We start from the raw sequence: 27,745 nt of genomic DNA on the forward strand, positions 1-27,745 counted from the left end.
GTTCAGCAACACTCCCTAGGACCTTACCATTAAATGTATAAGTCCTGCTAAGATTTGCTTTCCAAAAATGCAGCACCTCGCATTTATCTGAATTAAACTCCATCTGCCACTTCTCAGCCCATTGACCCATCTGGTCCAGATCCTTTTGTAATCTGAGGTAACCCTCTTCGCTGTCCACTACACCTCCAATTTTGGTGTCATCTGCTGCAAACTTACTAACTGTACCTCTTATGCTCGCATCCAAATCATTTATGTAAATGACAAAAAGTAGAGGGCCCAGCACTGATCCTTGTGACACTCCACTGGTCACAGGCCTCCAGTCTGAAAAACAACCCACCACCACCACCCTCTCTCTTCTACCTTTGAGCCAGTTGTGTATCCAAATGTCTAGTTCTCCCTGTATTCCATGAGATCTAACCTTGCTAATCAGTCTCCCATGGGGAACCTTGTCGAACGTCTTACTGAAGTCCATATAGATCACATCTACTGCTCTGCCCTCATCAATCTTCTTTGTTACTTCTTCAAAAAACTCAATCAAGTTTGTGAGACATGATTTCGCACGTACAAAGCCATGTTGATTATCCCGAATCAGTCCTTGCCTTTCCAAATACATGTACGTCCTGTCCCTCAGGATTCCCTCCAACAACTTGCCCACCACCGAGATCAGGCTCACTGGTCTATAATTCCCTGGCTTGTCTTCACAGCCCTTCTTAAACAGTGGCACCACGTTTGCCAACCTCCAGTCTTCCAGCACCTCACCTGTGACTATCAATGATACAAATATCTCAGCAAAAGGCCCAGCAATCACTTCTTTAGCTTCCCACAGAGTTCTCAGGTACACCTGATCAGGTCCTGGGGATTTATCCACCTTTAACCGTTTCAAGAAATCCAGCACTTCCTCCTCTGTAATCTGGACATTTTGCAAGATGTCACCATCTATTTCCCTACAGTCTATATCTTCCATATTCTTTTCCACAGTGAAAAATATTCACTTAGTATCTCCCCCATTTTCTGTGGCTCCACACAAAGGCTGCCTTGCTGATCTTTGAGGGGCCCTATTCTCTCCCTAGTTACCCTTTTATATATTTGTACAAACCACTGGGATTCTCCTTAATTCTATTTGCCAAAGCTATCTCATGTCCCCGTTTTGCCCTCCTGATTTCCCTCTTAAGTATACTCCTACTTTCTTTATACTCTTCTAAGGATTCACTTGATCTAACCTGTCTATACCTAACATATGCTTCCTTCTTTTTCTTAACCAAACCCTCAATTTCTCTGGTCATCCAGCATTCCCTATACCTACCAGCCTTTCCTTTCACCCTGACAGGAATATACTTTCTCTGGATTCTTGTTATCTCATTTCTGAAGGCTTCTCATTGTCCAGCCGTCCCTTTACCTGTGAACATCTGCCCCCAATCAGCTTTTGAAAGTTCTTGCCTAATACTGTCCAAATTGACCTTTCTCCAATTTAGAACTTCAACTTTTAGATCTGGTCTATCCTTTTCCATCACTATTTTAAAACGAATAGAATTATGGTCGCTGGCCCCAAAGTGCTCCCCCACTGACACCTCAGTCACCTGCCCTGCCTTATTTCCCAAGAGTAGGTCAAGTTTTACACCTTCTCTAGTAGGTACATCCACGTACTGAATCAGAAAATTGTCTTGTACACATTTAAGAAATTCCTCTCCATCTAAACCTTTAACACTATGGCAGTCCCAGCCGATGTTTGGAAAGTTAAAATCCCCTACCATAACTACCTTATTATTCTTACAGATGGCTGAGATCTCCATACAAGTTTGTTTCTCAATTTCCCTCTGACTGTTGGGGGATCTATAATACAATCCCAATAAGGTGATCATCCCTTTCTTGTTTCTCAGTTCCACCCAAATAACTTCCACCCAACATTCCCTGGATGTATTTCCGGGAATATCCTCCCTCAGCACAGCTGTAATGCTATCCCTTATCAAAAATGCCACTCCCCCTCCTCTCTTGCCTCCCTTTCTATCTTTCCTGTAGCATTTGTATCCTGGAACATTAAGCTGCCAGTCCTGCCCATGTTTCCGTAATTGCTATGATAACCCAGTCCCATGTTCCTAACCATGCCCTGAGATCATCTGCCTTCCCTGTTAGGCCCCTTGCATTGAAATAAATGCAGTTTAATTTATTAGTCCTACCTTGTCCCTGCCTGCCCCGACTGTCTGACTCACTTCTGTTCTCAGCTGTACCCGTCTCAGATCGATTTCTTTCCTCACCATCTCCCTGTGTCCCACCCCCCCCACCTTACTAGTTTAAATCCTCCCAAGCAGTTCTAGCAAATTTCCCTGCCAGTATATTAGTCCCCTTCCAATTTAGGTGTTCTGTTGGTTTCTTCAACACCACAATATCCACACTAGTTTCTTATGTTATGAGGGATAACATAAGTATGGCCGCATCAAGTGAAATATCGTGCTGGATGCAAAACCACATTATTAGTGACCATGAAACTAATATTGATTACCGTAAAATCCCTCTGTTATATTAATGTACCAAGAAAGGCAAGAAAATTTGTCATCCTTATCTCCTCTGGCCTACATGTGATCCAATTAGAAATGGGAACCAATGCTGGTGTTGCTAGTGGCATCCACAACCCTTGCATGAATTAAAAAATCTAATCAGTCACAAATTACACTGTCTGACCCTGATCCTTTACGGTTCACATCTCTATTATTTAATGCAATCAGCGGTACCGTTGTCTTCCAATATCTCTCTGCTGCATAAATGCTGCTAGATTTAAAGGCACTCTTAATTTTTGTTTTTAAAACATAGCTAAGAAAATTCAGCTGGACAGGTGGCCTATTAAATGAAAAGCAAACAGTGACTATGCTGTCCATCCTGTGTTGTTCCACTTAATACAGTTACAGAGAAAATTTGTGAAAGATCAAAGTAAATTTGAATTTTTCTTAGTCACTCATGGGATGAGGGTGTCACCTGGTGAGCATCCAACATTGCCAAGAGGGCAGTTACATGTTAACCACATTGCTGTGGTTCTAGAGTCGCATGTAAGCCAGACCAGGTGGGAATAGGTAAACAAGCAGGAGGCTGGAAGAACACAGCAAGCCAGGCAGCATCAGGAGGTGGAGTGACCTTATAGAGGTTTACAAAATAATGAGGGGCATGGATAGAATAAATAGACAAAATCTTTTCCCTGGGTTGGAGGAGTCTAGAACTAAGGGGCATAGATTTACGGTGAGAGGTGAAAGATACAAAAGAGACCTAAGGGGCAACCTTTTCACGCAGAGCTGACAGAGGAAGTGGTGGAGGCTAGTACAATTGCAACACTTAAAAGGCATTTGGATGGGTATATGAATAGCAAGGGTTGGAGGGATATGGGCCAGGTGCTGGCAGGTGGGACTAGATTTGGGTAGAATATCTGGTCAGCATGGACGGGTTGGACCAAAGGGTCTGTTTCCATGCTGTACATCTCTATGATTCTAAGTCAATGTTTTGGGTATAACCCTTCTTCAGGATGGCAGTTTCCTTCCCTAATGAACCAGATGGATTTTTCTATCAATCATTAATTAATTCATGGTCATTATTAGACTCTTAATTTCACCATCTGCCATAGCAGGATTCAAGGTCCCTAGAACATTATCTGAATCTTTTGCCTCATGTGTTATTTTTAAAAATGTTGCTGATTTACTGCAAAGAAGAAGAACAATGGAAAAGGACAAAACATCCTCTGCCACCATTATTGACAGACAGTGGTACCTGTGTGAACAATATATTAGATGCATTGTAACAACTCACCAAAATTCTTCCGATAGCAACTTTCAAACCCCTGTCCTCTACCACCAAAAAGAACAAGGGCAGTCAAGGTATTGGTAACATCACTGTGCAAGTTCCCCTTCAAACCTGACTTGCATTACTTTTCCTTCACTGTCAGTGAGCTAAAATCTCTCAGGTGTATGTATCTGCACCACATGCATCTGCAGCAGTTCAAGTAGGTGGTTCACCACCAGCTTCTCAAGAGAAACTGCGGACTGGCCATAATTGCAGGCTTAGACAACTACACCAATATCCTGCAAAACAATTTTTTTTAAAAATGTGCTTCTATTATGTCTTTCACAATGCCACAAAGTGCATTTTAGCAAATGAAATAAAGCTATAACATGGAGAATTTAGTTTTGGTGTGATGAAGAAAGGTGAGCAATTTATATATATTAATAAAATTTTGCTTTTAAGAGTGAAGATTTTAAAATCGTGGCAGATGGGTGTTAGTCTATTTTTATGAAGGGGTTCAAAATTGACTGGGTAAGGCTTTCCACACCATAATCTTTAAACCAGTATGTAGCACTGAAGTACTAATGGAAGTTTGTGTGTACTACGGGGACTTATGATAGAAGAGGGAAAACATCGAAAGACATCAGATTCCCATTAACTTTAGAAGACTCAAATATTTATTTTATCTTAGAAAAACCTAGGGATCGAAGGCTGTATTAAGAGGTGTGAAAAGTCTATACTAGCAGCTCGCTGTATAAATGCAGAGATTCGGCAAGCATACAGCAAAGGCCTACTTTTGAGAGCAGTAATTAATGTTGGGTTGATGGTCTCACAGTTAATTTTTTAAAATCTTATATCCATTTATCAAAGGGCCAATTTCTGATGCTGGAAGCCTTGAATTGCTACAATCCATGTGGTTTAAGGATGGCCACAATGCTGTGAAGAAGGAAGTTCCTGGATTTTGTTGTTGCAACCAGGAAGGCATGTGGCTTGGAGAGGAATTAGCAGGTGGTGGTCCTACCCTATCCTTGTTCTTCTAACAGGCAAGGGTTTGGAAGATTGGAAGATGCTGTCAAAGGAGTTGTGGCAAGTTGCAGCAATGCATCTTGTGGCGCCTTTTGTTGCTGCTGTGCATCCTTGGTTCAGAATGTGAAGAATGCAGGTAGTGGATGGAATGCTAATTTTGCAGATTCTTTATCCTGGTTGGTGTCAGGTTTCTTTATAATGGAGAAAAGTTCAGTCGAGGGATTCACGAAGGAAATGGATTGTCAACTGAAAAAGAAGAATATGCAGAACTGTGGGGAAATAGTGTGGGCAACAGGTGAATTGCTGTTTCAGAGACAGAGCATAGTGGTCTCTCTCCGTGCTGTACCTACTTTCTGATGAAGTTGGTTTAACTGAACCTAAAACATGGGAATCTTAAGTCACATACTTTGAAGTTTTAGCTTTCACTGAATGATCTTGAACCGCTTTTAAGGGCTCTTTCATAAAAGTGAATCAAACTATCACTAATCCAATATCTGAAACTAACATTTTTCTTCACCTGTTTTAACAGACAATCTTTTGTAGAATAAGATTAAACATGTTGGAATTGGTGCAGCTTATACAGGCATCTAATTCTACAAGATATGAAATAGAGTCATAGAGATGTACAGCATGGAAACAGACCCTTTGGTCCAACCTGTCCATGCCGACCAGATATCCCAACCCAATCTAATCCCACCTGCCAGCACCCGGCCCATATCCCTCCAAACCCTTCCTCTTCATATACCCATCCAAATACCTTTTAAATGTTGCAATTGCACCAGCCTCCACCACTTCCTCTGGCAGCTCATTCCATACACGTACCATCCTCTGCGTGGAAAAGTTGCCCCTTAGGTCTCTTTTATATCTTTCCGCTCTCACCCTAAACCTATGCCCTCTAGTTCTGGACTCCCCAGCCCGAGGGAAAGGACTTTGCCTATTTACCCTATCCATGCCCCTCATAATTTTGTAAACCTCTATAAGGTCACCCCTCAATCCGACGTTCCAGGGAAAACAACCCCAGCCTGTTCAGCCTCTCCCTATAGCTCAAATCCTCCAACCCTGGCAGCATCCTTGTAAATCTTTTCTGACCCCTTTCAAATTTCACAACATCTTTCCGATAGGAAGGAGACCAGAATTGCATGCAATATTCCAACAGTGGCCTTACCAATGTCCTGTACAGCCGCAACATAACCTCCCAACTCCTGTACTGAATACTCTGACCAATAAAGGAAAGCATACCAAACGCCTTCTTCACTATCCTATCTACCTGCGACTCCACTTTCAAGGAGCTATGAACCTGCACTCCAAGGTCTCTTTGTTCAGCAACACTCCCTGGAACCTTACCATTAAGTGTATAAGTCCTGCTAAGATTTGCTTTCCCAAAATGCAGCACCTCGCATTTATCTGAATTAAACTCCATCTGCCACTTCTCAGCGCATTGGCCCATCTGGTCAAGATCCTGTTGTAATCTGAGGTAACCCTCTTCGCTGTCCATTACACCTCCAATTTTGGTGTCATCTGCAAACTTACAACTGTACCTCTTATGCTTGCATCCAAATCATTTATATAGATGACAAAAATTAGAGGCCCCAGCACCGATCCTTGTGGCACTCCACTGGTCACAGGCCTCCAGTTTGAAAAACAACCCTCCACTACCACCCTTCTACCTTTGAGCCAGTTCTGTATCCAAATGGCTAGTTCTCCCTGTATTCCATGAGATGTAACCTTGCTAACCAGTCTCCCATGGGGAACCTTGGCACTGGTTGCCTGGAATCAGGAGTACATCAGCAACAAAACTAAAGTCAACAATTCATGTACTTCACAGAGATCAGTAAAAAGGGAAAGTGATTTTACAAAGCACCTCCCCCTTAAAATATTTTGTTTGAACAATGATGTATCATGGATTGATTAGATTTAGTCTTGAGTACCCAGAAACAGTTCCTGGATAATGCTCAAATATGGAGATTTAATTTTTTTAAAAATTAGGTTGTCATTTTTGTACCCCAAAAGAACTTGCTGCCAGTGACAGCTATTTAAGCTTGCAGAGCAAGAATAAATACTGTAATAGTCAACATGGGCCAGCAACGTCAGATGAGAAGAAAGCTGAGGCAGAGGAGGGGGATATTTGGAATTTGTTTGCACACATGAATCATGGGCTTATTGTTGGTGAAAACCTGTCTCAAATCTCTCAACAATCATTAGGGAGTAGCTAGAGAAGTATCACAAGTTTCCTGAAGGAGAAATTTGTACAATTACAGCAATTAGGATAAGTAGGACTATATGGGGGGCTTGCTGAAAGGAAAATACAATTGATCTTTTCTTAAAAGTAACACACATTTTCCACTTTATTGCTTATTTCTTCAAAATCAAATAAATAAAATGTATTCATTTGTCAATATACCAACTTTTGCACACATTCTCAATAACTAATAGTATATCTTTTTTTAAAAAATGAATAACTAGCTTTATAATCTCAAATTCTACCCCTCAAAAAGTGGCTATACTGGATAGACCAGTTCAGTACAACATTTTTTACACTCTACAGTCCAAAAGGAAATATTTGGTGATAAATAAGCAACAGGTTGTTTGGCTAATCATCTTTGGGGTACTGAAGGCTGTTGCTTTCACAAGTAATATGCTGAGCTAGTTTGGCATTTCAGAATTTGGACCTTATTCTATATCAGTTTCATCTTCATAGTAAACCCAACAACTAAGACATCAAAAGCTCTGCACATTGCTTTCGCAGGTTTATTGAGATTCTCATCAGGTTATTCACAGTTTTAGCATTGAGTCATACAGCACAGAAACAGATCCTTTGGTTCAAACAGTCCATGCCGAACATAATTCCAAACTAAAGTAGTGCCACCTGCCTGCTCCTGGCTCACATCCTTCCAAATCTTTCCTATTCATGTATCCAGAGTTGAGTGTGTGTTGCTGGGAAAGCACAGCAGGTCAGGCAGCATCTGAGGAGAAGGAGAATTGACATTTCGGGCATAAGCCTTTCATCTGGAGTCCTGATGAAGGGTTTATGCCCAAAACGTCGATTCTCCTGCTCCTTGGATGCTGCTTGACCTGCTGTGCTTTTCCAGCACCACACTCCCAACTCTGATCTACAGCATCTGCAGTCCTCACTTTCTCCTTTTCATGTATCCATCTAAGTGTCTTTTCAATGTTGTATTTGTACCCACGTCCACTACTTCCTCAGGAAATTCATTACATACTTGAATCACCCTCTGCGTAAAAAATTGCCACATGTATTTTTTTAAATCTCTCTCGTTTCACCTAAAAGATGTGCCCCCAGTCTTGAAATTCCCCATATTAGAGAAAAGATAACTACCATCAACTCTATCCATTCCTCTCATTATTTTATAAACTTCTATCAGGTCACCTCTCAACTTCCTACACTCCACTGAAAAAAGTCTCAGCCTATCCAGCCTTTCTTTATAACTCAAACCTTTCATACCCTGCAATATCCTGGTAAATCTCTTCTGAACCCTTTCCAGCTTGATAATATCCTTCTTACAACTGAGAGACCTCACATAATCAAGCACCCACTAAGCATCTCAGAAGTACCAACTGCAAGATATGGAGCACAGCATATGAATGTAACAAAGAGCACGGCTGAATGCTGTACCCAGGAGAAGACACTACTCTATACATAATATCTATAGGTCAAAGATCAACCTCATTGAGCTGAAAGGACAATAGTGCCTGCTGGAGATCACAGCAGGTCAGAAAGCATCCATGGAGAGAGAGCAAGCTAACATTGAGAGTAGATGTCCCTTCATAGAAGTAATTTGTTCCTGTAAAGATTGACTGTTCATGTTATTGTCGGCCTGTGGAGCTGATAGAGCAGGTTTACCCATGCAGTGAAGTTGACTGTGACTTTGAGCTTAAGTATGAAAGATTTTAAAAATATTGACAGAATGGTTAATATTAAAACTACTTGCACCTGTATAACATCTTTAGTGGAGAGAAGGTCCTAAGGTGTTTCCCAAAGGTAAGTTTTTTTTTAATGATCAAACTATGACAGAAACATAGGAAGAAACTTTACCACAAGGAGGGATCCATGCTAGTGGCTAAGAAAACTGTCAAAACAAAAACTAGCTGGAACCTATCTCCCTCCAGATTTCTCAGAATTGTGTAGGCAGTCAATTAAGACATTTAAGACAGCAATAAAGATCAATTTTATATGTTTGACATCTGCTGCCAAATGGTACAGGGCTCACAAGCCACGTCTGCAGTGCAATAACATAAATCACGAGCAGTAACCTGTGAGCAGTGTGGGCACAAATCACCATCATTGCAGCAGTGTGAAAGGGAAAACCTACAATCAATGGGCCAGCCACAGTGTGCAGCTCCTCGAAGCAAGAGTATAAGGGGTTTGTAGAAAAAAACCGAAAGGAGAGTAGCACAGTGATAATATTGCTAGACTAGTAATCTAGAGGCCCACACTAAAAAGTTCTGGAGACATAGACCTAAATCCTACCGTGGTAGCTGGTGAAATGTGAATTCAGTTCATAAATCTGGAATATAAATCTAGTCTCAATTGTAAGGACTACATCTTTTAAATGTTTTAGTTTTTAAAAAACAATGGACTAAAATGAGGAAGAGCTCATATAAAACCACTGTTTGAAAGATCGGCTGCAGCTTTTAAAGCAAATAACATGACACCCATTGCCGGTCATATAAACAACTGCTTGGGTGAGCAGTAATCAAAGTTTCATTTCCACACATTTCAGAGAGTAGAGGGCTGTACTGACCACAGCTTTTGCTGGCGACAAGAAGTTGCCTTATTTAATGGAAGTAACAAGAGTGCTGAATGACTTCAATCTCATTATAGCCTATGTTCTCATACGTGGCCACGTGTTCTATATTGTCCACAGTAAGGTGGGTCACAAAGATGCAGGTTAATACCGTGACATCTACTAGACACCTCTGGTTATTATTGACCAGGCTGCCTTTCGAATGAAGTTGGCCTCTGGCTCTGTTCCAGTTTAAAGGGGCGAGTTGTGCATCTCTGTATCCAGGACACTAATCTTCACAGAAGCATTAGCTACAACATACAGAACACTGCAAGTGGATGCAGCAAAGAGTGTGGCTGAAGTGCTGTGTCCAGAAAAAGACACTACACTATACATAATATTTATACGCCATATCTATTGAGCTGTACGTAGTGTCTGCAAAGACACACTTTACCCATGCAGTGAAGGTGACCATGATTGAATTTAAATGTGTCCAGAACATCTTAAGGTTCAGTTTCAGACATCAGTGGGATTTCACAATCCACTGCCCAAAGTTTAGTCAAGCCCAGAGGGCTATAGGCAATTCCCTGGTGGCAGGATTGCCTCAGGTCCAAGGTATAACTTACTGTGCATTTATCATAATCAAAATTCCATTGGATCAATTAGGTACATTTGCTAATTGTAAGGGCTTCCACACATTTAACCAGCAGCTTATATGTGACTCTCCGAAAGAATCCTCCAGGTATATGTAAAGTTTCTGGAGAGCTGCTGCCATAATGCCTTTCTCTATTCGTGATCTCAAATGCTTCTGCTCTTTGTACATTCACATAACTTCAATAATGGCTTCTCAATGACAAGAGTTCCCACTGGATGATGACATCAGTGTGCAATCACAGAGGCACAGGAGAGGTTTGATATATTGTTTTGTCTGGCAGAGTCACAATTACAGCCAGACTGGAGTTTGATCAGACCTTCATCACTCGGTGGGAGGTGGACATGGAAGAGGGAACCGACAGTAAAGGCTGCCAAGGGACTGACACATAGAGGTTGTGTGCTGAGCATTCCACAACTTGCCACTTTAAAGAGAATGCAGCTTGTGCCAGAGTTGTTCCAACTTCATTGGAAAGGCAGCCTGGCAGAAAATAACCAGTGGCGTCCATGAGACACTGTGGTTATAACCTGCATAATGGAGAAGTCTGTGGAGCCTCATCTAGGTAGATTTCAATCAACTAGGTGAAAGGGAGGACTGCAGATGCTGTAGATTAGAGTCGAGAATGTGGTGCTGGAAAACCACAGCAAGTGAGGCAGCGTCTGAGGAGCAGGAAAGTCTATGTTTTGTGCAAAAGCCCTTCATCAGGAATGAGGCTTCACCAAGAGACATCACAATCACAAATGACTTGATGCAATCACTCGACCTTTTCGTACGTCACCACCACAAATGTTTAAGAATTTTGGGATTTGCTTTACCTTTAATTGCAAGACCAAAATGAATTGCAATTATAGACTGAGTTGAGAGAACCAATCGAAATGTTTATTAGACTTGATCAGTTGTAAGACCAGTCTAGGTAAAATAATGTTTTCACTAGTTTTACAGACTTATGTTTGAAATTAAACTCAAAACAAAAATTATGCTCAATAAAAGCAGTGGTTTTCAGTCAATCCACTGCAGAATACGATCTCTGGCTGAGTGGCCACATATCTCCATATTCTCTTCTGTTGACTGAAACGGTCCTTCCAAAATCAGCTTTATCATTTTGCACTGTAATATTGAGTCACAGTTTATTACCCTTGTCAGTCACTACCTCCATGTCTGTTCAGGCACATTGATATACTGACCTAGAGGCATTAACACAACATTCTCATCTTCTAAAGATGAGAGCTCGACCCAAACATAAACATATATACAGAGGTGCGTGCTGTCAATTCAATAATCACATCAATCAGGTAAAACAGAGTTTACCAGTCAAAAATTTCAAATTTCAAAGGGAGGTTTAACAATTCACCCTGATTTGTTGATTGTATTCCCATCTGGAGAGCATTGTTCTCTGTGGCAATTGTTTGACAACCTTGCTACTGACTTGTGGTGCTGTGATTGACCATACCTTTCTTTGAGTTGGTCTTTGAGAACTTTCCAAATCTTTTCTGGATCTTTCTGATCACCCATGGCAAGACTGAAAGAGTTAATTTTGCAAAGGCCAGCCTTACCAATGGCAAGCAACTGGTTAGAGCTCTTTGCTCGGGTTCACCTGCTTTGTAACATAGAACTATACAACATTTGTATTCAGCAAAGGTGTCACTGGATGTCAATCTATAATGAGGTTTCTGATATCCATAGTTCAGCCTTCAAAGCTCTGACATTTAAGACAATGTAAATTAGAAAAAAAACTCTTGTGTCGGTGAAAATGAAAAATGTTACTTCTTTGAGTGTAGGTGTAGGGATGTGACTTTGAGGTTATACGGGACACTGGTGAGGTCTCTTCTGCAGTATTGTGTGCAATTCTGATCATCCTGTTTATAGGAAGGATGTTTTAAACTGGAGAAGGTTCAAACATTTTTACCAGGATGTTGCTGGGAATAGAGGGTTTGAGTTATAAAAATAGGCTGGGACCTTTTTCACTGGTGTCTAAGAGGTTGAGAACTGACCTTGGAGGTTTATAAAATCATGAGAAGCATAGATAAGGTGAATAGCAAGGGTCTTTTCCCTAGGGTAGGGGAATTCAAAACTTGGGGACATATTTTTAAAGTGAGAGGGGAAAGTTTTAAAAAGGACTTGAGGGCCAATCTTTTTTTCGAAACACACACAGAGTGGTTCATATGTGGAATGAACTGCCAGAGGAAGTGGTGGATATAGGTAAAGTTACAATATTTAAAAGACATTTTGATAAGTACATGAATAGGAAAGGTCTTGAGGGATATAAGCCAAATGCAGGTAAGTGAGACGAATTTAGCTTGGGAACATCGTTTTCATGGACTGAAGGGTCTGTTGCCATATGTGTGACTCCATGACTCTATTAAGAACCAGTCTCTGTATCTGTTCAAAGAAATTGTCACATATCTAACACTGAGGAGAAAGTGAGGGCTGCAGATGCTAGAGATCAGAGCTGAAAATGTGTTGCTGGAAAAGCGCAGCAGGTCAGGCAGCACCCAAGGAACAGGAGAATCGACGTTTCGGGCATAAGCCCTTCTTCAGGAATGAAGGGCTTATGCCCGAAACGTCGATTCTCCTGTTCCTTGGATGCTGCCTGACCTGCTGCGCTTTTCCAGCAACACATTTTCAGCACATATCTAACACTGTCAGGAACAAAGCAAAATAGACTCCCAGCTCTCTGTAATACCTTACACTATGTCTCAGCTCAAAAGTGGACTGCAGCTATTTTAAATTTGTTTTTGGAGGTAATCATATAAATTTATCTTAAAGTACGTTACATTTTGATTTATCTAATCAAAAGCAAATTTATTTTGATTGCCTAGCAATTAATACTCTATTTTTAGATTTGTACAGCTATCTCTACTCAAAGAAACTGCAAAAGAATCCATAGAGTCATTGAGCACAGAAGAGACACTTTGACCCACTGAATCTGCACTGAACTATCTTCAATAATCCCACTTCCCAGCACTTGGCCCAACACCTTTAACGTTATGACATTTCAAGTGTCCATCCACATAATTTTAAAAGATTGAGTGTTTACTGCCCTCCTTGGCAGTACATTCCAGTGCATTTTCCTTTATCCAAACACAGTTTTGTCTAAAGTTTGTCTTCAAATAGTTTTCCAAATATCTACAACCAAGATTCTGGAGACATCTGTAGACAGCCATTGTTGCTATAACAGGGTGCCTCCAACAGGGTGATTTCACCTGATGTGGCAAAGCTTGTGTTAGCTTCCATAATGTAAGACACTGGTGTGAATATTGTGGTATTGAACAGTCCAGCAGGCATTTATTAAAACTAACAGTATATACAAACATTACATTGCTTCCCAACATAGTGCCTGGGCTAGTATTAAGCTAATTGGCTAAAACAGAGGAACAAGTATGATTAGATTAGATTCCCTACAGTGTGGAAACAGACCCTTCGGCCCAACCAGTCCACACTGACCCTCCGAAGAGTAACCCACCCAGTCCTATTTCCCTCTGACTATGCTGTACATCTCTATGATTCTATTATGGGCAATTTAATGTGGCCAATTCACCTGACCTGCACATCTTTGGACTGGGGGAGGATACCGGAGCACCCGGAGGAAACCAAGCAGACATGGGGAGAATGTGCAAATTCCACACAGACAGTCGACCGAGGCTGGAATTGAACATGGGACCCTGGTGCTGTGAGGCAGCAGTGCTAACCACTGAGCCACTGTGCCACCCTAAATATGCTTCAAGTAATTCAAGTTTAGTATGAGATCTTGATACTCTCTAGTCACATACTACAATGCAGTAATGATATCACAAGCATGTCTAGTGAAGGTATATTGACAATCAGACATAAGCACTTACTCACTCTAAACTTTGGTACTTTTGTTAATAACTTAGCACTTTTAAATTAACTTTAAACTAACCACTTATCTCAGTTAAAACAAAGTTGCATCTGTATTTATTTTAAAATTTAAAAGCTCTAATTAAAAGAAGGGTACATATAGAATCCCTACAGTGTGGAAGCAGGCCACTCAGCCCACTGAGTCCACACAACCCTACCAATCTGCACATGTTTGGACAGTGGAAGGAAACTGGAGCAAACCTATGCAGACATGGGGAGAATGTGAAAACTCCACAAAAATTGTCACCTGAAGGTGGAGACTGTGACGCAGCAGTGCTAACAACTCAATTACCATGCTGCTCTGATGATGAGCTGATAAAAATGAACTGTTAAAGAAATGGCAAGTGGTTATGACAATCCCCTTCTTGCAAAGGTCCCTGCTGGGAAATACACTGAATAGGCTAGATTCTTCGCCCTGCTTTAAGCGGGAACAGTCTAAAAGAGCGAGACAAAGTGGATGTAGAAATGTTGGTTTGACTGAATTGGGGATGGATGCTGATCTTGAACCGAGGGCAGAGTCTTAAGATGAAGAACAACCACTGAGGACTGAGATGAGATGGCATTCCTTCACTTTGGAATTCTCTTCCCAGGGATTAGGAAAGGTTAGTCATTGAATATGTTCAAGACAGAGATCAGTAGATTTCCAGCTACTATTTACATCAAGTGATAGAAGGGTTAGCGCAGGAAAACTGGATTAAAGTAGATGATCAGCCATGATTTGGAATGGTACATCAGGTTAAAGGGACTTATTGGTGGTCTCCTGTTCCTGTATTGCTAATTCCACATAGGAACAAAGCTGACATTTTCTATGGAAATAGATGTTTATAATCTGTGGTTGATTGCAACAAGATCAGGCAGGTGAATCTTACAGAATGAGTTCCTTGATTGGGACTGTTAACCTGTCCAAACAGGGAGCTCCTGCTCACAGACAGAAAGAGGTGTGTCAGATATTCTGACACTCAGGAGAGCTGGACCAGTGTCAGTGACTTTCCAAATGTAAATAAAGGGTGTTTTGGAAACGGGATATTGGCCTCCGTGGAATTATTTCAGAAATTACTGAAGGAGACTTCTGACTTGCTGTAAATGATGCATATTGCTGCCAAGGTAAGATTATGGAGGAAGTGCCAGTGAAATGGATTGCTTTGTTCTAGATAATATTGATCACCTTCAGCATTGCATGAGCTATATACATCATTGAATAAGATTCCATAAATCACGTCAGAGCAACTGGAAAATTTGTATGTAATGCTTTTACCAGATATTTGCATCACTCTTCATTTTTATCAACTATAATCCACACTGATGCCACCTACCTGATATCCAGTGTGTCCATTGCACTGCAATTCTGCAACAAGTTGTATGCACTCTTATTCTACAGCCAGGAAACACAGACATTGAGGATTGTTATAAGTTCAGTCTTTGCTTGGAATGGAGACACAGCACTTGAGAGGAGAAATCAATGTGGGATGGGAGCATGAGAAGAAAATTGAATATCATTGCTGCCTAAGCAAAAGAATTTATAATCACTTTTGTGGTGTTAACTTTTACATTTTTTTAGTGTAAGTGCTTCAAAGGATATCTGTGCTGGATGAAGGTATAGAAGTGAGAGATTGATGATTGCAAAATGAAACTAGCATGCCACAAACATTTCCTGCATCAGGTAAAAGTAGAACCAAGTGAGGACAGTCCCCCTAGGTTGGACAGAGGAGTGGACATTGGAGAAGTGCAAAATAGATAATCACGAGATTGAGAAAGGTGAGGAATGTGCCATGACTTCAGCCACAAGAGATAATTTGAGACTGTGGATAGGTCTCCTGCTCTGGGAGAGACAGAAGCCTGATTAGAGAAGTGAAAGAGGGAGTTGTGAGATAAATTAGCATGGATTTTTAGGGCAACCACATCTTCGAGATCACTGAAAAGGAAAGAAGATTGAATATGGAGTGATAGTTTGGAAATAGTGCAGGAGAATGGAATGTTTTTCTCATTTTGAGAAAGTGCTAATGGATAGTTTTTCGAAAGGAAAGCAACAATATCTTAGGAAATGATATTAGTATGGGTGTCAGGATAGGAATTTGAATGGTCAATAGCTCGCGAATGGAGTCAAGAGCAGGTAGTGTGTCTCATGGATGAGTTGAGCTAAGAGAACAACTGGAGACGCCAACCCAGGACTAGATGGGAGTCAAAGGAGGGAAGAGAATACCAGAGGCCGTTGAACATGTGGTATTACTATTAGAAGTTATGTAAGGGCTGGTTATGAACACGAGTAGGGCAGTTGATAAGATGGAGGGAAAAATTTAGTGAGAACAGGAAGGCAATAAATTCAGAAGGGGCAAAAGAGTGGAAATGGAGATTAAAATCATCAAGAATGCTCAGTGGAGAGGTTGATGGTGAACCTCTCAGTGAGAAACTTGGGATGACTTAGTAGACAATGAATATTTTAAAGGAGAAGCAGGAGACAAAAAGTTGAGGTGTTCAATGGAGGTGCAAGATGTTAGGGAGAATGTCAATGGAAGCAGAACATTCTCTGAAGGAATATAAAATATTTCTGATTTTTAATCTTAGATTTTGATTCCTTCTGATTTGCTTTAACACTGACATTCGACATTACTTCTTTGCATACAACAAAATATTCAGGATGTACCACAGCATTAGTGTATTCTTACTACACAGAAAAATTCTAAAGGGAGGACCTACCATCTGTGATTAACTAGCGAAATTATGGAAAGCGTTAGACTGGAGGAAAAAGCACAGTAAATGCACAAAACTGAATGACAGATCAGATTATTGGTTAGTACATAAAGAATGGCAGAAAGTGGCAAAGACTAATCTCGAGGAAGAAATTAAGACTGAGAGAAGCAATGCTAATACTGAAAGCAAAAGTTTCTACATTTGAAAATGAAAATAGCAAAGTGTGTGGGTGTTGGTCCAATGGAGAGAGAGAGGGAAGAGAGAAAAATAGGGTATTAATAAATAATGAAATGATAGTTAAAAATAATAAATATTTTGTTTTTGTCTTCACTATGGTTGGTGTAAAATACATTCCATTAATAGCTGTAAGTGAGGAAGCAGAAGGAAGAGAAGAACATAGCAAAATTCCAATCACAAATGAAATGGAATTATGCAAACAAATGGAGCTGTGGGCTCAGGTTCCTGTGTCCAAATACATTTCATCCTGGGGTCTTGAAAAAATTATTAATAACGTAGATGTATTGATATTAATTTTCCAACATTCCATAAATTCAAAGAGCCCATCAGACTGGGAACGAGAAATGCAATACCTTGTTTAAGAAGAAAGGGATGTAGCAAACAGCAGGTCAGTTAGCTTCATCTCTAAGTTGAGAAAATATTAGAACTGATTATTAAAAAGATTACAGCTATGCACATAGAGAAATTCAAGGTGGTCATAAAAAGCCAACATGGTTTCGTGGAAGGGAATCATTCTAAGTAACTTCTGAGAGATCTTTGAAGGAGTAACATTGTGAATTAAGGCTAGCCTGTAGAATGTACTATCTGAATTTCCAGAAGGCATTTGATAAATCAGAAAGATTATTGTGGAAAATAAAAGTCATAGTGTAAAAGGCAACATATTAACATGGATAGGATATTATTTTCTGCCTGCCAGCCAGCCAACCAGAGTATGCCTAAACGGTCCTTGATTGACAGAATGTGATGAAGTCCAACAGGAGACTTTGCTGTGGCCTCGAACTTTTACAATTTACATTAATGACTTGGATGAAGGGAGTGGAGTTATGGTAACTAAATTCACAAATTACATTAAGATAGCTAGGAAAGTATGTTGTTATAAAGAATACTTGAAGAAGCTGCAGATGATATAAATAGGTTGAGTGAGCGAGCAAAATCTGGTAAAATGAATATAACATGGGAAAATATGAAGTTGGTGATCTTGGAGGGAGAATAAAAGAATATTTCTTAAATGCAGAACTGCAGAATTCAGAACGCGGGGAACATAAGTGTTCTCATGCATGATTGACAGGTAGAGAACAATTTCTTTTCATTCATTCACAGGATGCAGGCATTGCTAGCTAGGCCAGTATATATTGCCCATGCCCAATTCCCCAGAGGGCACTTAAAAGTCAACCACATTGCCGTGGGTCTGGAGTTACATGTATACTAGACCAGGTAAGGATTGCAGTTTCCTTCCCTAAAGTATATTAGTGAACCAGGTGGGTTTTTGTGACAACCAATGATTGTTTCATGGCCATCACGAGACCCTGAATTCCAGATTTTTATTGATTTCAAATTCCACCATCTGAATTATGGAATTTAGATCCAGTTCCCTAGAACATTACCCAAGTTTCTGAATTAACAGTCTGCCAATAATACCACTAAGCCACCTTTCCTCATAATCAAGGCAAACTAGCAAGTCATATAAATGTGGATAGTAAGAGCATCCTTAATTATATAAAAGGAAAAAGGAGGCAAAATGAACATAGAACCCTTGGAGCGATATTGGGGATACAATGACAGGGATGCAGTTAGTAGCAGAGTTGAACTAATACAAAGTCCCATGTTCTTCAGGGCTTATGCCCGAAACGTCGATTCTCCTGTTCCTTGGATGCTGCCTGACCTGCTGCGCTTTTCCAGCAACACATTTTCAGCTCTGATCTCCAGCATCTGCAGCCCTCACTTTCTCCTCGTACTATGGATAGAGGCTTGGCTAACTTACAGAAGACAGAACTGGAGTAAAGGTGACATTTTCAGGATGGCAACCCGAAACTAGTGAAGGGTCAGAGAGCAGTGCTTGTGTTGCAATTAAAATAGCGATAAGGGCAAATTTCTTCTTTCAGAAATCAATCAATCTGTGGAATTCTTTCCTGCAGAAGGCTGCAGAGTCTAAGTCATAAAGTATATTCAAGGCTGAAGTAGATTTTTTTTATTTTTGGGAAAAAGTGGGGGGGGGGGGGGGGGGGTGAAAAGTGGAGTTAAGGATTATCTGATCAGCAATGATTTTATTGAATAGTTGAACTGACATATTAGGCCAAATAGTCTACTTCCGCTCCTACATTTTATGGCTAATAAGTAAAAGCGTTATATGCTTTGGTTATGCAGGACATTTGGGAGACCACATCTTGAACAGTGCATGCCATTTTCGTCTCCTTATTGAGGAAGGATATGAAATTCAGAGACAGGTCAGATGTGTTTTACCAGATTGACACTTGGAGTAAAGAGGGTGCCTTTATAAAACAGATTGAACAAGCTGGGCTTGTTTAGAGTTTAGATGAGTGAGGGGTGACTGGATTGAAGTGATAAGGTGGGTGTGGAAAAGATATTCCTCTTGTATATCAGTCCAGAAATAAGTGCCACTTAAAGTTTGCGGCCAATCTTCTCTGATATACTTTACTCCATTGCCTCAGAAAGCAAGAGATGGGAGGTCATTGAATATTATTGAGACAGAGACGGATAGATACTTGTTAATCTAAAGTGAAAGTGAGGACTGCAGATGCTAGAAATCAGAGTCTAGATTAGAGTGGTGCTAGAAAAGCACAGCAGGTCAGGCAGCATCCGAGGAGCAGGAAAATCAATGTTTTGGGCAAAAGCCCTTCATCAGGAATGGAACTAATCCAGGGGTAGATGGGAATGTGAAACCAACAGATCAGTTATGATTTACTGAATGGTAGAACAGGCTTGGTGTTGGTGTGTGGGGGAATGGTCAACATTTGCTTTTATTTTATGGACCTAAGTTAGTTCAACAGAAAATAGAGCAGTAATTGTCAAAAGCTTTGAGCACATTATTCTAAACTTAATCCAAGATTACATCAGAGCCTTAATTTCCTTTAAAGAAGTCCCCCCTTTTCCCCAGACATTCTTTCCCTATTAATCCTCAATACTATTATGTTACAGAAAATGAGATGAAAAAAGTAACTAATACAAAGTCCCATGTTATAAATATCTAGAGCATGGTTCATTTGTGCATGTGAATTTTAATTCCTAAAACTAAAAATTAATTGTTGAAAGTGGGATAAATAAAAATGGAGCACCTTGAAGTGTATTACATTTAAGTTTGGGGTTATGTTTTGTTAAGGGGATGACAGCTGGGAAGCTACAAATGGCCAAAATACTAAAATAATTCAGAAATAATCTGAACGGAAGGGATGAATCTATGAAATAGCAGGTGGGCTGGATACCTCATTCTGCAAAGCTTGAAGCAATGGGAGTTAGAGCTAAACTAGCTCGTTCCACAAACCTCCAAACATCAGATCAAGATCAGCTCAGAGCAGAATAAATCATCATGGTGATAGGTACACCTTAAGAAAATTTTCTGGTACTGATTTGCACATTTGCCAATAAGCGATATATCTGCAGTTTGGAGCTGGTGTGTTAAAGTAGAATGGACTTCAGACAATACAAGTGTTGCTGTTAGCAAACACGTAACAGGCAATTATGCCTCAGAAATGCCTCAGATAGGTGGGTCTATGGTGCAAAACAAAAAAAAAAGGACTGTCTACCAGTGGACTAAACTGAAGCTCTGCGTGCTATTGAACTTCAGGGCAGCTGAAACTGAAACTGAAACAAATCCGCAAGCAGTATTTGATAAGTTTGAGAAAAATTGGAGCTTACAGAAATTCGGTGGTAGCTCAGTGAAGCTACATAATTGACAAAAGCCTAAATTGTGCGAGTAATTGGATGCTTTGGAGCAGTTTCAGGAGTCTTCGGGCACTTGGTCTCAGTAGAAGAGACTGAGATACCAAAAGGGGAAAAATGTTATAAAGGCAAAATTAATGGCTCTTTAGTTGAACATGAGTACTTACTTTGACCCACTTCCAAATACAGATCTTCAGAAAATTAAGCAAGTGCAATTTGCTTTTGAATTAAATCACAGTTGCATCAATCAAAAAACACCTCAATTAATTAATTCAATACAATCTACTTCAATAAGGTGATCAGAACAAAACCAGTTTTTCTCAATTTGAAATAACAATTAATGTATCATACTATTATGTATATTCTTACATAAATAAACAGGCAAGATACCAGGTTATAGTTGATCTAGCATTATTTTCAAAGTGCATTCTGACTGGACATACTTGTACACATGAAGAACTCAGTATCTAAACAACCGTGTTAGCACTACCAAAGACAACAGCTTTGTGCTATTGTTAAAAAGGTATAAAACGTATTAAGTAAGATCTACAATAAATTTGCAATAACTGATGCAAAATAGTTTTAACCAGTGCAAAGCAAAAATGAGAAGTTCCTCAAAAGTTGCCATACCTCTTACGAGAATAAATTTTTTTGGGTGATTATAATATTCACTACACTTATTTTTCTAACAGTGAGTGTTGCCATCTAAGTCTTAATAAAACACACAAGACAAAGGCTACCATAGGGTTTTAATGTTAACTTTTATTATTTCAAAACAACTATGTTGCATGTCATTGTCCTTGCATTAGAAATAAACCAATTTTTTTTTAAGGGAACAGAACTTAGAGAGGATTATGAAAGTTGTCCCAATCGATTGGTGGTGAACGTGACCAGTTATAAAATACACAAGTGATTATTCATTGAATAACATGTTCACAGAAGAATTCTCATGACTGTGCATCACATTTCTTTCTTCCACTGAGTAAAAACTGCAAGTAACATTTACAGAAATGACAGCATAAAAAGGTGAATGAATGAAAATTAAACTGAAATCAGAAGATCAAGGAATATGCAATATGCAGGAACCAGAGAATGGTAGTAACAAAATTGAGGCTTCCCCACCCAGAATCACTCCTGTCCTGTGGTTTCCAATTCAACACTTCCTGATTTGAGGCCATTTCAAACAAGCCTCATCCAAATCCACACTTTTATTTCCAACAGGAGCAGCTGATCTGAGAGGACATGCAAGAACTCTCATTATTCCCTCCACCCAACCCTCAAGCACTACAATCTTAAGTGAGATGGGCTTGCTAAGAAGTGTGGGGATAGAACCTGGTAACTTCCTATCTGCATGGTGAAGTTTTGCACTGGGCACTGCATTTACCAACAGTTACAGTAAATATTTAAGTGAATTTTTAAAAAATGCATTTTCATCCTACTACTGATTACAGTGATTTTGTAGATCAGAACATCCTTTGGGAACAGAGTACGAGGTATGTTTGGGCAGTTATTTTGCACATGAAAAGTTTTAAATCTATTCGAACTCTCACATGGAACATTAAACAAACAACATTTTTAGAAATTTGTAGAAATCACTTCATGGAAAATGTTTCAGTCGTGTAGGTTGTAGTTCCTGGTCTACATGGAAGGATTTCCCTGGATCAAAATTTCATGTCCAAGAGACTTCCAACATTCTTTTCTTCTGAAGCTAATAACTCATCCTAAAACAGTACACAGTCATAAACAATGTTCTACTTCAGTAAAATCAATTCTGAATGCCCCGGTGGGCTACTCACATTTAAAACATAGCTTAGTCAAATATGATCTAGCAATGTCACATATCTCTTTATCAAGAGTAACTGAACAACAAGCAGGAATAGGAATCCTCTCTCTAACCGAAAGACATTTACTTCACAGCCATTTCAGTTTAGTGAGCATGTTGCTGGAACTTTGAGTTTTAATGATTTTTAAGGTTTAGCACAATGGAGTCACCTGGTCTGCTTAGCTGCTGACGGTTTAGATAATGGAAGGAACAAAGAACCCAATGCAGGGTGAATAAAATCTCAAGGCCAGAGATAACAAGAATGCACCTATAGATCCTTAAATCAGGAAGGCCATTTAAAAAAAAAATGCCTATATTGGCAACAATCTATGTTTTCTCACATCCAAACAAAACCAAGCAACAATAACACAAATTTCAACATAATATTGCAGCTATAAAAGCTAAAACAAGTAGAATTTTCACAGCCAGATTGAAGGATTAGGCCTCTGTTCTAGGTAAATTACTATTTAGATTTTCGCAAGCTTTTCAGCATTGGGGAACTTTGTCTGGCACTGTTCAGAACATACTAAATTTATAGAGCTCAAACATTCATCGAATTTTAAAAAGTTAATTAAATTCTCAGTAGATACCCTTCTTGGCAAAAAGCAGTCCATTACATTCTTCACTACTAGGCCAGGAAGAACTGGATGGGATGAAAAAAGGATTTCTGAAAATCTACCAGATTTCTATAAAGTGGCACGAACATTCTACATATGGCCTGCTCAGAGCATACTAAGAAATCCCCATTTAATGACACATTTACTAAAACGTTGTCAAAACTATGTTTAGAAGTGAAAACAATGCTTAGAAAATCCTTTGTAGTTTACTATGCTGTTATTCAGAAATAAATGTTATTATTTAAGTGCTCTATTGTATAAAACTAAGATTTATTTTTTCTTTCGCCAATTCATTGCCATGTATTTTTCCTCCACAGTATAACACTCAAAATATGGTACAATTAACAGTATACAAATTTTGACCCAGAGTGCCAAATTAACACCACAAACCATGAGATTATTTCCACCTCCAATGATATTAACAAATGGTAAATGCAGCATTTTGTTAAAACTTTTGCAAATGCAAGATCTGTACAAATATAAACTACATTCAGGCTACATCAAGTCAATTAGCTGGCATTTTGTTTTTTAAAAAAGATAAGCTGAGTCTAGTTAAAATTTAACACTGGTCCTGCAGAGATGTCAAATTATACACTTAAATGTCTGGACAATGCTTTAATATTGTATCTTAGATATTTAGAATTTGCTGAGATAAATTTCTCCCAAAATATTGCAGGCTGCACAGCCCATGTCCAAACATAATTGGAGAAATAATGTTTTGACTTAATAAACACAAATTGTGGTTTCACACAAATGCCATCTGAAAAAGTGGACATTTGTTGAGATGTTAAAACTCCCTTAATCTGTGATCAAGCAATCCTAATTTAAGAAAACTCTCAGCCAGTAGATGGATTTGCAAGCAATTAAACCTGAAGTGTTAGTTATGAGCCTTACCCCTAATATAACTTGACCATAATATGGCAAACAACAGGTAATATAGGCACTTCAGACTGAAGTACAGGACAGTATTTACAGACTTTGCCCAAAATAAATGAACTCAGAAGCGTGGCTGGCTATGCTCTGATTAATCAGCTAAATTTTGTTCATGGAAGTTGTTAGTGAATAGTTCATAGGGAAGTCAAAGTTACCGATCAATAAAACTAAAATAAAATGGAAAGCTAAATATATTTGGTTTTCTTTAATACCTTTACACAAAAAACACAATTTTGCATATTTGAGAAAGGGATAGTACAACTAATGATTTAACCCTGTAGTGGAGCTGCTGCATTACTGAAAATAATAATTATCTGACCATGTTGGTCTTATTTATCAGGCTACCATGAATAATAATATGGTTTCCAACTTCTCTAAGTTTTAAATTAGAAATTTAGAAAAAATGGTGGTGCAGGTATCAACAAATGTCAATTTGTGAATGCTACAAAGGCGACTCAGTACACAAAAGGTTAGATTTCTTACACAGATTAGCAGTCCTTTGGGGAAAAAGAATCATCACTCTGGTCTACCTCAGGTATCATCTTTGGAGGTTTCAACAGGTGCACCCTGAAATCATTTTCCACCCAGCTTTCAGCCCTAATTTTGCCATTAAGAATATATGCAATAGTGGTATAGAGTATTCAAGCCTCATATTTTTACAATTACTTTCAAATTCCAACCTACAGAATTTAATTTCATTCATAAATAATGGTATAACAAAGATTAGTTCTATCTTTTTCATAATGAGAAGCTATTAAACTGCAACACAGCAACATATATGTTAAACATCTTTAAGTAATATGTCAAAACATTAATTATATCCTTCAAGATGGATTGCAATTTTTAGAGCATGAAGAATTAAAGACAAGGTGTCAGATACATGTGAAATAATTTACAGGAGACAGTATTAGGACAAAACAACTTTTCATTCAAAATACATTTCATATCAGAAGCTTCAAGTATGACAACAAAAAATGTGACATTGGAGAAACAAAATGAATGTGAAACAATACATTATGGTTGCGTTCCAGTTTAAAACTGTCTTTTTGGGAAAATGGGAGAATGAGGCCCACACTGAAGGCTAGTCAATGACCCTGACAAATACCCATGAAGAAAATATTTTTCAAAAGGTAATTTGGCACAAGTAAAATAAATTAAATATAATTGAGACAATTGGTATTCAAAAATTTTAAGTTTTGGAATGCTTCATTGAATGAATTAAATTTGTTGTCACAGCAAAATATGCTACAAGTTTTTACATACCTTGCCACGTGACAGCAATGCATGAAACTTAGTACAATAATACAGTTGCAAATGTCAATTAAAATGGATCCCTTTGCTTTTATTGCACAGATTTCCTTTTGTTTTAAATCTCCAAGCATGCGCCAATAACCATTTATTGCACAACACAGGAGGGTTTCAAACCTTCTCACAAGGTATATCCTCACAGTAAACTAAACAACAGAGATGATTTATTGTTGAAATTACAAGATTTCTTCCTAAGTGCTGCATTAATACTGCTTAATAAATGAAATAGGGTCAGTTGCAGGAACTTAACCAGCTATCAGTATGTGCCCTGATATACACTAGTAGAAATGCAGTAAAGGAAGTAGTTTTCAGTGCCTGCAGGCAAGTCTGTGTTAAAGTTCAAAAATTGACTGATCAAAGTGCTTTTGGACTCAGCAGTACTTTTTCCTCTACCAGATTCCAAGAATCTGAACATCAACATGTGTCATCTGTAAAATAAAAAGAGGTCTGAATAAGAACATTGGTAGGATTATGGCATACACATCATTCTCAATTATTAAATCTGAACCAATTATAATAAAGTACAGTGATCCATTGTTCAGACTGTAAACTTTTCAATTCAACATAGTATTCACATTTGTCTTTTCATGCATTCTTCTAAAGAAATTTGCTTTAGCAATGAAAGATGACAGAAAAAAACTCAAGTACTGCAAATGCTGGACATTTGGTATGGTCTGGCAGCATCCAAAAAGAGAATTAAAAATAAACTCACCAGACAGGAATTGGTGTTTCAATTAAGTTTGATAAGCAATCACATCAACAAATACTCAGTATGTTATACTATGGAATCTACCGAATAGCTTTAAAGAAGTGTAAAAGCTTTCATCTTACACCATTAATAGAAGCTAAGGATGGATCATAAAATTAACAATAGGTTATCAGTGCTTCACTTTAGATTATGTTCTGCATTGCATAGGATCATTCAAACTCCGCCTCCACTCCCAACACCACCTGACAGCACATTCCCATGCAATCACAGAAGGTGCAACACTCGCCCATTTATCTTCTCCTTCCTCACCAGGGCTGTGCGCCACCTTTCAGGTGAAGCAGTGACTTAGTTGTGCTTCATTCAATTTAGATTACTGTGTTTACTGGTCACAATGCGATCTCCTCCATAACATGGAGATGAAACAGTCCGGGTGACTGCTTTGCATGTACCTATGTTCTGTCTGTAAAAATGATCCCAGGTTTCCAGTTGCCTGCCACTCCAATACAGTAGTGTTCCCATGACAACCTGTCTCAGGCTTGCTACACCACCTGTGCAAACTCGATGCAAGCTGGAGGAACAACATCCCGTTTTCTGCCAAGGTACCTTACAGCCTTCAGGATGCAATTTTGAATTTAACAATTTCAAAGCATGAACACCGCCCTTTCCTTGAATATTAGTTAACTGCTCAACCCTAAGTCCCGTTAACTACTTATAATCTCCATTATCACCTACCTAGCTTCTCTTTTACCCTGGCTTACAATCAACCATCTCTGTCGGAGTACCTTTCTTTCTCCCCTTCTCTCTTTGGGCTCCCTGTACCTACCAACACACTCCTTTGCTCCCTCACTCCTGCCACCCCTGTCACGAACACAAATACCGTTTTTGACCTGATTCTGAAGAAGCAGCACAGGATTTGAAGTGTTAACACTGTTTTCTCTTCAAGATGCTGGCAAATCTGCTGTGTTTCTCAAACAATTTCTGCTTTGGGCGATATGGTGGCTCAGTGGTTAGCACTGCTGCCTCACAGCACCAGGGTCCCAGGTTCGATTCCAGACTTGGGTTAACTGTCTGTGTGTAGTTTGCACATTCTCCCAGTGTCTGCATGGGTTTCCTCTGGGTGCTCCGGTTTCCTCCCACAGTCCAAAGATGTGCCGGTCAGGTGAATTGGCCATGCTAATTTGCTCATAGTGTTTAGTGCATTAGTCAGAGGGAAATGGGACTGGATGGGTTACTCTTCGGAGGGTTGGTGTGGACTTGTTGGACCGAAAGGCCTGTTTCCACACTGTAGGGAATCTAATCCAATTTAATCTCTTTATTTGTTACTATTCCTGGAGGGGGGGGGGGGGGGAAGAGAGAGAGAGAGAGAGAGAGAGAGAGAGAGAGAGAGAGAGAGAGCGAAGAGAAACAATAGCCTAGTGACATTATTATTAGACTAGTAATTCAGAGACCCAGTTATGCTCTGGGGTTCCATGGCAAACGATGGAATTTGAATTCAAAACAAATCTGGGAATTAAGAGTCTAATGCTGACCATGAAACTATTGTTGATTGTTCTAAAAATTCATCTGGTTCACTAATGTCCATTAGAGCAACTGCCAACCTTTAGCTTTCTTTTATTTCAGTTGTTGCTTTATTTTAAAAGTTCTAACTTCGTAATCATTATGGCAACCGAGAATGGTGATTTTTTACCCTTT

General features: G+C 39.3%; 1 protein-coding gene across 4 annotated transcripts in view; it reads right to left on the minus strand.

Annotated features, from left to right (window-relative positions):
- Positions 1-21,406: 21,406 nt before the first annotated feature.
- ube2wb (ubiquitin conjugating enzyme E2 Wb) overlaps positions 21,407-27,745 on the minus strand; it is a 59,920-nt gene continuing 53,581 nt past the window's right edge. For all 4 annotated transcript variants that reach the window (XM_043689164.2, XM_087985972.1, XM_043689166.2 and 1 more), the window contains one exon: positions 21,407-25,772. In XM_043689164.2, the coding sequence (XP_043545099.1) occupies positions 25,759-25,772 (14 nt within the window). In that variant the 3' untranslated portion in view covers positions 21,407-25,758. The remainder of the gene's footprint in view (positions 25,773-27,745) is intronic.

The sequence above is a fragment of the Chiloscyllium plagiosum genome, unplaced genomic scaffold (assembly GCF_037043375.1).
Source record: "Chiloscyllium plagiosum isolate Xiang-an unplaced genomic scaffold, Cpla_swu_hap1 HiC_scaffold_4, whole genome shotgun sequence".
In the NCBI taxonomy this organism is placed as follows: domain Eukaryota; kingdom Metazoa; phylum Chordata; class Chondrichthyes; order Orectolobiformes; family Hemiscylliidae; genus Chiloscyllium; species Chiloscyllium plagiosum.